We start from the raw sequence: 12078 nt of genomic DNA, 5'->3' as shown, positions 1-12078 counted from the left end.
AAAATGAAACGTAAACTTTATTGAATTTCAGATAGATCTCTTCATTCATTTTTCTCTTAAAGAGTTCCCTTAGATAATTAATATGTTATGTGTTTCAATTTGCTAATGCTGCCAGAATGCAATGCACTAGAAATGGAACGGCTTTTGAAAGAGAATTTGTTGTTACAAGTTACAATTCAAAGGCCTTAAAAATACCCAAACTAAGACATCTGGAGAAAGATACCTTAACTCTGAAGAAAGGCCAATGTCTGTCACGTGGAAAGTCACGTGGCTGGCATCTGCTGGTCCTTCTTCCCAGATCCATTACTTCTAACTTCTGATTCCAGCGACCTCCTTTCTAAGTGTCTGTGGGTCTTGACTTAGCTACTCTGGGGCAAAACTCTGAGTTTCATCTCTTAGCTTAGCATCTCATGGAAAGCTACATAGCAATGTCTGCTGGGCTCTGCATCTCCAAATGTCTCTAGGTACCTGCTCTCTCTCTGCTTGAAGTGCCAAGCAGAGAGCTGAGCTGGCCAACAACAGGCAGAACTCTATTGGCTCACCTGGCTTGAAGTGCCAACTTCAAGCATCTTTGAATGTCTTCTCTGAAGCAACTGCGCTTTCTTCCAAATGTCTCCCTTTTTAAAGGATTCTAGTAAATTAATTAAGACTCACCTTGAATGTGTGGGGTCACATCTCCATCTAATCAAAAGGTCACACCCACAATTATGTGTGTCACATCTCCATGAAAACACTCTAATCAAAGGTTCCATGCCAAACAGTGGTCTGGTCCTACCAGATTGGATCAGGATTGAGAGAACATGGCTTTTACGGGCTACCTAACAATTTCAAACTAGTACAACGTATAAAATGGTTTGAGTCATTATTTTATACTTCATGACTTTAAATTTAGTCATTATCATATAAATAACTGCTATGGAAGTAATATAATTTACAATTTGTTTTACTTATATGCCAATTTCAATATGTTAATGTGCTGCATTTATTATCCTTACCCTTGTTAAGTTCTTTTGCTATATTTCAATGGATTCAATGTTCATTATCCGTCTTTCAATTAGACATTCTATATTCCAAAGTATTTTTGGATTGGTTTCCTCGCTGAGAATCTTATATAGATTTTTTTAAATAAAAAGTCATAGATTTCAACTCTCTGTGATAAAGTTTAGCAATGTTTGTTTATTGTCTTTATGTAAGAATGAACATTGCCTAAGTATAATATACTTAAGTCTCTCTTTTCTTCAGGACTTTGTAAATATTACTCGTAGACTTCTGGTTTAGAATGTTTACTTAACACTTTGTTTTAATGTCATTTTATTAAGATATATTCACATTCTATAAAACCCATCCAAAGTATACAATCAATGGCTCACAGTATCATCACATAGTTGTGCATTAAGCACCACAATTAATTTTAGAACATTTTCATTATTCCAAAAAAAAAAAGGGAGAAAAACCAAAACATTCCACACCCCTTATCCCATCATTAACCCCTATCATTAAAATGGTACATTTCTTACTGCTTATGAAAGAATATTAAGATATTGTCATTAAATATAGTCCATAGTTTGCAATAGTTGCATTTTTTCTTATACACCATTCTACTACTAACTTCTTATAACAGTTTCATACATTTTTTCCTAGTTCATGGGAGAAATTTTTCATATTTGTACTAATTTTCATCTACCACAAGATTTACTGTTGTTATATATATACACGTTTTGACCTCAGGCTTTCCTTCTCATGACATGCATGAATCTAAACCTCCCCTATCAATTGCATTTACACACAATTCGACACTGTTATACTCACAATTATGTACTACCATCACTTCTATCCATTTCCACATACTTATATTTAACCTAGTTAAAAACTCTGCACATCTTAAGCAACCACTCCTCATTATCTAGCCCCATTATGTCTCCTGATAACATATACTCTGAATTCTATGTTTATGAGTTTACAAATTATACTCAGATCAAATTAATGAGATCATACAATACTTGTCTTTTTGTGTCTGACTTACTTCTTTCAAAATAATGTCCTCAAGGTTCATCCACGTAGTTGCATACATCAGAACTTCATTCCTTCTTACCGCTCAATAATGTTACATTGTATGTATATAGCACATATTGTTTATCGATTTGTCAGTTGATGGGTATGTCAGTTGTTTTCATCTTTTCAAAATTGTGACTAATGCCATTATGATCTTTAATGTGCAAATATCTGATTGCATCCTTGCTTTCAGTTATTGATATATACCAAGTATCAGGATTGCCAGATTGTAGGGAAACTCTATACTTAGTTTTCTGAAGAACTGCCAAACTGTTTTCCACAGTGACCGTACCATTTTACATTCTTACTAGCAGTGAATAAGTGTTCCTATTTCACACATCCTCTCTAACACTAGAGGTTTCCTGTCTGTTTACCAACAGTCACTCTAGTAGATGTGAAGTGATAGCTCAATGTGGTTTTGATTTGCATTTCCCTAAAAGCTAGTGAAGCTGAGCATCTTTTCATGAGCTTTTTTAAGCCATTTGTATATCCTTTTTAGAATAATGAGTATTCATATCTGTTGCCCATTTTTAAATTGGGTTCTTGGTCTTTCATTGTTGAGTTGTAGGATTTCTGTGTGTATTCTAGATATCAATATGGAGCTTCCAAATATTTTCTCCAACTGAGTCGAATCCTTTTTCACCCTTTTGACAAAACCCTTTGAATCACTTAAGTATTCAGATTTGAGAATGTCCCATTTATCTATTTTTTATTTCTTTGTTTGTGCTTTAGATGTACAGTCTAGGAAACTAGTGCCTATATTTGGATCTTGAAGATATTTCCATATTTTTGAGGAGTTTTATGATACTGTGTCTTACATTTAGATATTTCAACCATTTTGGGTTAATTTTTAAATTTTCATTGATTCTTTTGGTTATGGACATTCAATTCTCCCAGCATAATTTAATGAAGTTATTATTCTGTCACGGTTGAGTGGATTGAGAGCTATGTCAAAAATAAATTAACCATAAATCTGAGAGTCTATTTCTGTACTCGATTTGATTCCATTGATCACTCTGTCTATTTTTATATCAATACCAGGCTGTTTTAACCACCATGTTTTTTTAATATGCTTTAAAGTCAGGAAGTAAGAGTCCACCCACTTAATTCTTCTTTTTCAAGTTGTTTTTATTTTGTGTGTGTGTTATTGAAACCCCTTCTCCTTCCAAATAAATCTTATTAATAGTTTTTCTATTTATGCAAAGCAAGCTGTTTGGGATTTTGATTGGTATTGCATTGAATCTGCATCAATTTGTAGAGTATTGACATCTATTTTTCTCTTTTTTTAAATTTATTCATTTATTTTTTTCTACATATAGTGCATATTCATCATCATAATCATTTCTTAGAACATTGGCATCAATTCAGAAAAATAATAAAAACAAAACAGAAAAAAATTCATACATACCATACCCCTTACCCCTTCCTTTCATTGATCTACTAAATTTATTTTAACATTTGTTCTCACTATTATTTATTTATTTTTAATCCTTATGTTTTACTCATCTGTCCATAAGGTAGATAAAAGAAGCATCAGACATGAGGTTTTCACACAGTATTGACATCTTAACATTTAGCCTTCCAACCCATGAACATAAAATGTCCTTCCATTTATTTAGGTCTTCTTTGATTGCTTTTAGAAATGTTTTTTGCAGTTTTCTGTTTACACTACCTTTGCATTTTGGTAAAGTTATTCTTAGATATTTGATTCTTTTAGTTGCTATTGTGAATGCAATTTTTTTCATAATTACCTTCTCAGCTCTATATAGAAACACTACTGATTTTTGCATGTGATTTGTATCCTGTCCTTTTCCAGACCTCATTTATTAACTCTAGTAGCTTTGCTGTAGTTTTTTCAGGATTTTCTAAATAGAGGATCATGTCGTCTGCAAATAGTGAAAGTTTTACTTCCTCCATTCTGATTTGGATGCCTTTTATTTTTTTTACTTGCCTAATTGCTCTTGTTAGACCTTCTAACACAATGTTGAATAACAGTAGTGACAGTGGACGTTCTTGTCTTACGCCTGATCCTAGTGGGAAGCTTTCAGTCTCTCACAATTGAGTATGATGTTAGTTGTGGTTTTTCATATGTGCCCTTTATCACATTGGGGAAGTTTCTTTTCATACCTACCTTTTCAGGTGCATTTATTGAGAAAGTATGGTAGATTTTGTCAAATGCCTTTTCTGCATCAATCAAGATGATCATATGGTTTTTCCCTTCTGATTTGTTAATGTACTATATTATATAAATTAATTTTCTTGGTTGAACCATCCTACATCCCTTGGTCATGGCATATTATTTTTTCAAGGTGCTTTTGGATTTGATTTGCAAGAATTTTGTTGAGGACTTATACATCTATAATAGTCTATAGATTTTTTTCTTGTAATATCTTTCTCAAGCTTTGGTATTAGGGAGATGTTGGCTTCATAAAATAAATTAGTTTTCACTCTTCTTCAACTTTTTGGAAGATTTTGAGCTGAATTGCTATTAATTCTTCTTGGAATACTTGGTAAAATTCACCTGTGAAGCCATCTGGTTCTGGGCTTTTTTGTATTGGGAGGTGTTTGGTGAACGACTCATTCCTTTTTTGTGTGATTTTTTTTTTATTGAGGTCTTCTAGTTCTTCACAAGTTAGTGTAGGTTGTTTGTGTATTTCTAGGACTTTGTCATTTTCATCTTAGTTGTGCAATTTGTTGGCATACAGTTGTTCATATTATCCTCTTATGTTCTTATGTATTTCTTCAGGTTCTGTGATAATGGCCCCTTATAATAATATTGGTTTTATTTATTTACATCTTCTGTATTTTTGTTTTGGTCACTCTAGCTAAGTGTTTGTCTGTTTTATTGATCTACTCAAAGAACCAACTTCTGGTAATATTGATACTCTGTATATTTTTTCCAGTGCATTTATTTCCACTCCAGTCTTTGTCATTTCTTTCCTTTTCCTTGCTGTAGGAATAGTTTGCAGTTCTTTCTTCTAGTTTCTCTATGTGTTCAGTTAGTTCTTTGACTTTAATCTTCACTTCTTTCTCAGTGTAGGCAGTTAGGGCTATAAATTTCCACATTGGTTTCCTTGCAGCCCATAAGTTTTGAGACATTGTGCTGTTGTTGTCATTAACCTGAAGATATTTGCTGATTTCTTTTGTAATTTCTTCTTTGAGCCCCTGATTGTTTTAAGAGTGTGTTGTTTCACATATATATTTGTGAATTTTTCAGTTCTCTGGCTTTTAGTTATTTCAAGTTTCATTCCATTAGATCACAGAAAGTACTCTGTATAATTTCAATCTTTTTAAGTTTATTAAGACTTTTTTTGTCACCTGGCATGTGTTCCAACCTAGAGAATGTTCCATGAACACTTGAGAAGAATGTATATAGTGATTTGGGGGTGCAATGTTCTATATATGTCTGTTAGATCTGATTCATTCATCATGTTATGTAAATTCTTTGTTTCTTTATCGATCCTCTGTTTAGATGCTCTACCTATTAAAAAAAGTGGTGTATTTAAGTCTCCCACTCTTACTGTAGATATAATACAATGATACATTGTTCATAACTTCTTTCAGTTTTGTGAGAATTTTTCCTCATGTACTTTGGGCACATTGATTAAGAGTATAAATATTTATGATTGTTAATTCTTCCTGGAAATTTTTCCCATTGTTAATGCATATTGTCTTTTGTTGTCTCATAAAATTTTTGCATTTAAAGTCTATTTTATCTGATATTCATATAGCCACCCCGAGCTTTTTTTTTGGTTATTGCTTAGATGGAATATCTTTTCTTATCCTATATTTTGAACCTATTTGTCTCTTTGGGTCTAAAATGAGTCTTTTGCAAACAGCATGCAGATAGATGATATTTTTTATCCATGCTGCAAATTTGTTTCTCTTGATTAGGGGTTTTATAGTTTAACATTCAATGTTATTGCTGTAAGTTCAGTACTTATATAAACCATTTTATCCTTTGACATTTGTTTGTCAAATCCATCTTCTTCTCTCTTTTTACCTTTCAGTTACTCTTACTAATAATCCTCATTTGTGAACTCTCTTCCAAACCTCTCTCTCCTATCTTTTTTTTTCAGCCAGCAGAACTCCATTTAATATTTCTTGTAGGGCAGATCTTGTTAATATGCTCTGCATATTTTAAACTCAGCCTAATTTTGAAAGACAGCTTTTGACAATTTCTGTCTGTTTTCTGGGTGTGTTTGGTGAAGGGTTCAATTTCACCAGCCAACAATTGGATCTGAACTGTGCCATGTCTCCCTCTCGTCCTTGGTAGGCATGCTTCCCTAACTTACCCTGACCATAGGAGTCAACTGGGCAGGATCTGAGATGGTCAGAAACTGCTGGCCTTAAGGGGGATGGACATTAGGACCCATGGCCAAATTGATTCATTCACTATGATTTCTATGTCTGTGAAATCAACAGTTCTATTTGTAAAGGACCAAGGCTCTGGGACAAAAAGGATCAATTTTACCAGGCAACAGTTGGAGCAGAACTGTGCCATGACCCCTCTGTTCCCAGGGAAAGGGCTTTCCTGACTCTCCTAGTCCACGCAACTGGCCAGGTGTGAACAAAGTCAACCAGAAGTTGACAACCTCAAGGATGAGGGATGTGCACTAGAAACCACAGCAGAGTGGAGTCACTCACCATGATTTCTCTTTGTGTGGAAACAATGACCCTGCAAGAATCCCAGTCTCCTGTATGGAAAGGACCAAGGCTGCAGAACACAGAGGATCAATTTCATTAGCAAAGAGTTATATCTGAACTGTGCTGTGTCTCTCTCTCTGATACTGGGGTAAAAGCTTTCCTTACTCGCTTACTCTGCTGAAACCAGTTGAGAAAGAAGAAGGCCAATTCAAATTGCCAGCTTCAGGATTGGAGAACCGGCACTGGGAGCTGCAACCAAGTTCAGTCATTTACCACAGTTTCTTGATAGCAGTTTCTCCCTTTCATTGTCCACCTCTTTCTTGTATGTTGCAATGTTTCTTGCCTCATCTTACAAGTCTCAGAACCATTTCTTTGGAACGTTTCTTCTGTTCTGTAGGTGTGTTTGTGAAGGAATGAGTTCTCCTGTCCTTTTTCCATTGTCTTCCTGAAAATATTCTCTTTAGAATTTTGAAGACTACCCAACCATGTTCTCTCTTTAAAGATGGTTTTTTCAGATCGGAAAAAAGGTATTTTTTCTAATTCACAAATTAATTGTGAAATGTCCTTATGAATCATCTCAAGCATTTTTCCCTGGGTTAAAGTGTATCTAACAATGCTACAAATCCAGGATAATAAAGAATTCAATTTTTCTCCTAAAACAATTTCTTTTTGCTTTTTATTTTTAGAACTGTTTTTTTTTCCTAAATTTTATTCTTTATTTCAAGGATATCGGGTTGCAATTTCCTTAGATTGAATATTTTTGCTTTATCCTCCTCTATTATTTTCTCTGTAATTTGTTAATCAACTTCTGTCTTCTTAATTTGTGGGGATTCTATTATGTATTTCCTAAAATTTGGTAAATTGACCTTTTCTGCTTGAGCATTGAATGCTCTTTCTAATTTCTTTACTAATTACAAAGTGTGACTTTTACCAATTTATTTTGACTGTTCTCTAATATCCTTCATCATCTAAAATTTTGTCATCTGATTTTTGATCACTTATTCTTTAACTTCATATTCCTAATACACTTCAAATTATCTCTTCCTTGAGTTTTATGTTAAGCTGACTGTATTCTTCATCTTTAATATTTATATTTTAAGCATTAATGTGTCCTTGATTTTGTGATTTCAGGCCATGATTTTCATCTTGGTTTAAAAGCATTTTCCTGATACTGTGAGGGTGTGGTATATTTAAACTTGTTGTCATATTATCTCAAACTCAGTTACTTTTTTCAGAGCTAAAATTTGAAGGGTGGATGTAATATTTCAATCAGTTTTCAGAAACCCAAACAAGGGAGGAGAGGAGAGGATGATATCAATTGGAATTTGTGCAGCTTTTTAAAGAAACCTTGGCTGCTTAAAACCATCTCTTAATGGCCTTTTGCTAGGGTTTATCAGATCAAGAAACCAACGAATTCATTTCCAATAAGGAAAGCAACATGTGACTTGAATCCATCATAAAGAGTCAGCCCAAGTTGTTCATTTTCCATTCCATTCACTTTTCAGTCAATGAACCCATATTAATATATGTATGTATAAATCATAGTTTTCAAGAAATTATAGAAACTAATTCAGTAGTGAGGTAGGGAGTTAGGAGATAATAAGTCTTACTATAATTTTTGGATTTTCATAAATGGTGTCAATGATTTCTAATGAATTAGGCTATCACCATTCCTTCAGTTGATAGTTGTTGAAAATTTTGTTCAATTTATTAAATATCATAGCAACATTGTTGTGTGATATTTTTTCATTCCACTTCATTTTAATGAATCCCCCTTAAAACATTTTTAATGTGAAGATGTTGAAGCAAACAGTATGGATTCATTTGCACTAGTAGATTTTTCCAAGAAAATATCTTAACGTTAACCCTAAACCAATCCTTATCTGTCAAATTATATGAGAATACAAGAGTGTAGAGTAGTGTATGTATATGCCTGCATTTATGTTTCATTCTTTCATTCCATCAGGAATTAAGGAATGCAAAACATTGCATTTGAATATATATATATATATATATATAAAACATATTAGTATCAATTATTAGAATATTATAAAATATCACTTTAGAATAGTCTGTATTAAAAATAAAATAATCCATTTTATTATGAGCATGACCCTTGTTATCTTACCACATTACCAGGAAAGCAGACTCTACTGTTACTTGGATTACATATACCGTTTTATCAGTCAAGTATATGTATACACATAATTGTGAATCTCTATTGTAAGTAAATAAACTTTGAAAAAAACCCTCTAATTTCAAGAGAGAGGCTTTCATCAACACTATAATTTTCCAAAATATATTACACTGAATCATGTAAAATACCATTTTGACCCTACTTTGGTTTAAAACAATTGTGAGGAAGTCTGACAATTCTTTCCAACTTCACTCTCAAAAGAAACACAAAACTAATTAGTCCTGATGCTGGACTTAAAGTAGCATGTTCATTCATGGATGAGGATACTTTCTCACCTGCCCAGCCCCAAGGATGTCCTATCTGGAACTGGATACCTCTGCACACACCACCTTTTGTCCCTAATACTGATGCCATTAGGCTGGAACTTTTATTTCCATCCCAAAGCACTTAAAAACCTCCTATTTGTGGGTCAGCTACCAAGAAACTTCAAGAGAAAACATGTTTTGTCTTTCAAAAGACAGAGACTGCCCTGTGCTGTCAGAAAGCAGTTAGAGTTGTTACCTGCATGACTGCTGCTGCTCTGGTTCCCAAGTATATTAGAGGCCATCATTGTGAGAAGATGTTTATCGTCAAAATTCAAAGTTCATGTTTATGGACAAGCAATCACTTAAATTAGTCTTCTGTGCATCCTACCTTGGTAGTATTAAAAGAGACATTATATGTGCATCACAAACACACAAGTGAGTGCAAAGCAACAAGTATCATGGCGCCATGACCCTTGAAACTGAGAAAATAACGCAGCATTATTGACTAGCAGCTACCTGTGTCAGCCATATTCAGTGAGACAAAATTTAGAGGACACATTTAAATAAGGATTTTAATGTATCTTGTCCTGTCATCTGGGTCATTCACCATCTGGGCCTTGCAATAGTTGTGGTAATTGTAGTTCTACTTGTCTAAATTTTTCTTGGAAAAAGTGTGATACATGTTTATAACTGTTTATCCATGTTTTTCTGTCTTCAAGTGCACACATCTACTAAGAATATATTTCTTCTTCACGTCCTCCTTTATAACTGTTAAAAAGTACCTAACCAGCAAAGTATATAACACAGCAAATTAATACATTCCTCAACACTTCTATGGACCTTGTTTGTATAACCTTAATATGTATCACATACCTATCTGCAATACAAAAAGACCCTAATTTCTCTGTGTGTATTTTTTTTCCAGTTACAAAGAGAATGCTATGAGGTTATCAAAAATCCACCACGATCAGCCTATAAAGCCCCTGGATCGAGCGGTCTTCTGGATCGAGTTTGTTATGCGCCACAAAGGAGCCAAGCACCTTAGGCCAGCAGCTCATGACCTCACCTGGCTCCAGTACCACTCTCTGGATGTCATAGGGTTCCTGCTGGCCTGTGTGGCAACCACTATATTCTTGGTCACAAAAAGTTGTTTGTTTTTTTGTCAAAAAATTAATAAAGCAGGAAAGAAGAAAAAGAGGGAATAAACACTTTCAATTTGTCAATGCCTAAGTGGGACAATTCTGTTTATTCTAGTCAACAAGTTTAATGACAACATTTCACCTCCTTCTTTTCCAGTTTCTGATTCTGTGCTCCCTTAGCCTAGTAACATGGCTGAGATTTTGACAAGACTATTAAGTAATGAACATGCCCCATTCTTCTTTTGTCTTTTCCCAGGAGTCTACCTCGTTCCTCTCATTTTCTTGACACAAGGGCATTACTAATTCTAATATGTTCTATTCATAAATTCACTATCTTTATTTTTTAACCTTAAGTGATATACTGATCAGTAATATGCTAACTGTTGGGGAGTGCACAACTTATGAGCTGATTTTGATGGATGTAGGGAACTCAAGAGTAAAATTCACAAGTTCTCTTACACCATACAAATCAGGGATACATCACAGAAGCTTAGTTGTTATGGGAAAATGATTTTTTTCAATAAAAACAAGTCTTTCTGTTTGCCACATGTTATTGGGATTAGAGCATAAATCGATAATAACTGTGACAGAGATCACACTAGGAAAGATTCACAATATTTCTGTAAAGCTCATCTAGAATATTAAGGTTTACATATCTTCCTATGTGCAATGGACTGTACTTCGCACTGCTTTAAAACAATGCAGAAAATCAATGCAATAAAATAAAAAATTATTACTTTTTCTCATGCAGAATATCATCAACATTTAAAGATGAACATCATTTTGGTGGAAAAAACTAAAAAAAAGCGTATTTAGTAATTTTATGAAACTATGAGTCAAAAGTACAATAGAAAAACTTAGAATTAATTCTTAACATAAATTTAAAAATCATGATTACTCAAAATCTCTTCTCAGTATATATTTTCAAAATCATAATTTGCTGTGAGAAAAAGAAGAAATATTAACACTGGAAATAAGATCATTTTATTGTATTCAAGTTCTGATCTGGTAAAAAAGTAAATGCATCAGACGACTTCCGGAGAAGATGGCGGCTTAGTAAGACACGCGGGTCTTAGTTCTACCTCCAGAACAGCTACTAAAGAAACAGAAACGGTACAGAACAGCTCCCGGTGCCACGACAGAGACCAAAAAGACAGCGTAACCCATTCAGGAACGGCAGAACCGGCTGGGAGAATCGGCTGTGGTGAGATCCCCGAGGGGCGCGCACTTCCCCGGGCCATGGCGGCTGGCGGCCAGAGCCCCTCCCTCCCTCCTTCCTGGGCCAGCTGGGAGATTTGGACAGGCAGTCCCCTCAAGCCGCAGTGGCCGGTGCCCCCCCCATGCGCGGATTCCCAGGTCGGCTGGGAGATTTGGAGCGGCACTCCCCCAAGACGCTTTGGCTGGCGACCCTCCCCCACAGCGAGAGTCTTCCAAAATTAAAGGAGCCACAGCATCTTTTACTCGTGGGACCCGCAGACAGACAAACGCCACATACTGGGCAGGATAAGAAAAACAGAGCCCAGAGATTTCACACGAAAATAATTCAACCTGCTGGGTCCCACACCCAGGGAAATCTGATTAAATGCACAGATGCCAGCAAAAAACAACGGATCACACCAGGAAAATTGAAGATATAGCTCAGTCAAAGGAACAAACCAATAATTCAAATGAGATACAGGAGCTCAGACAACTAATTCTGAATATACAAACAAAAATGGAAAACCTCGCAAAAAACAAATCAATAAATTGAGGGAGGACATGAAGAAGACATGGGCTGAAAAAAAGAAGAAATAGAAAG

General features: G+C 34.8%; 1 protein-coding gene across 1 annotated transcript in view; it reads left to right on the top strand.

Moving 5' to 3' along the window:
• The window catches only part of LOC143663303 (UDP-glucuronosyltransferase 2A3-like), a 108193-nt gene extending 97830 nt beyond the window's left edge, over positions 1-10363 (top strand). The window contains exon 8 of the mRNA XM_077137023.1: positions 10067-10363. Within this exon, the coding sequence (XP_076993138.1) occupies positions 10067-10346 (280 nt within the window). The 3' untranslated portion in view covers positions 10347-10363. The remainder of the gene's footprint in view (positions 1-10066) is intronic.
• Positions 10364-12078: the final 1715 nt, after the last annotated feature.

The sequence above is a fragment of the Tamandua tetradactyla genome, chromosome 19 (assembly GCF_023851605.1).
Source record: "Tamandua tetradactyla isolate mTamTet1 chromosome 19, mTamTet1.pri, whole genome shotgun sequence".
NCBI lineage: Eukaryota > Metazoa > Chordata > Mammalia > Pilosa > Myrmecophagidae > Tamandua > Tamandua tetradactyla.
This window is presented reverse-complemented; position numbering and strand designations above follow the sequence as displayed.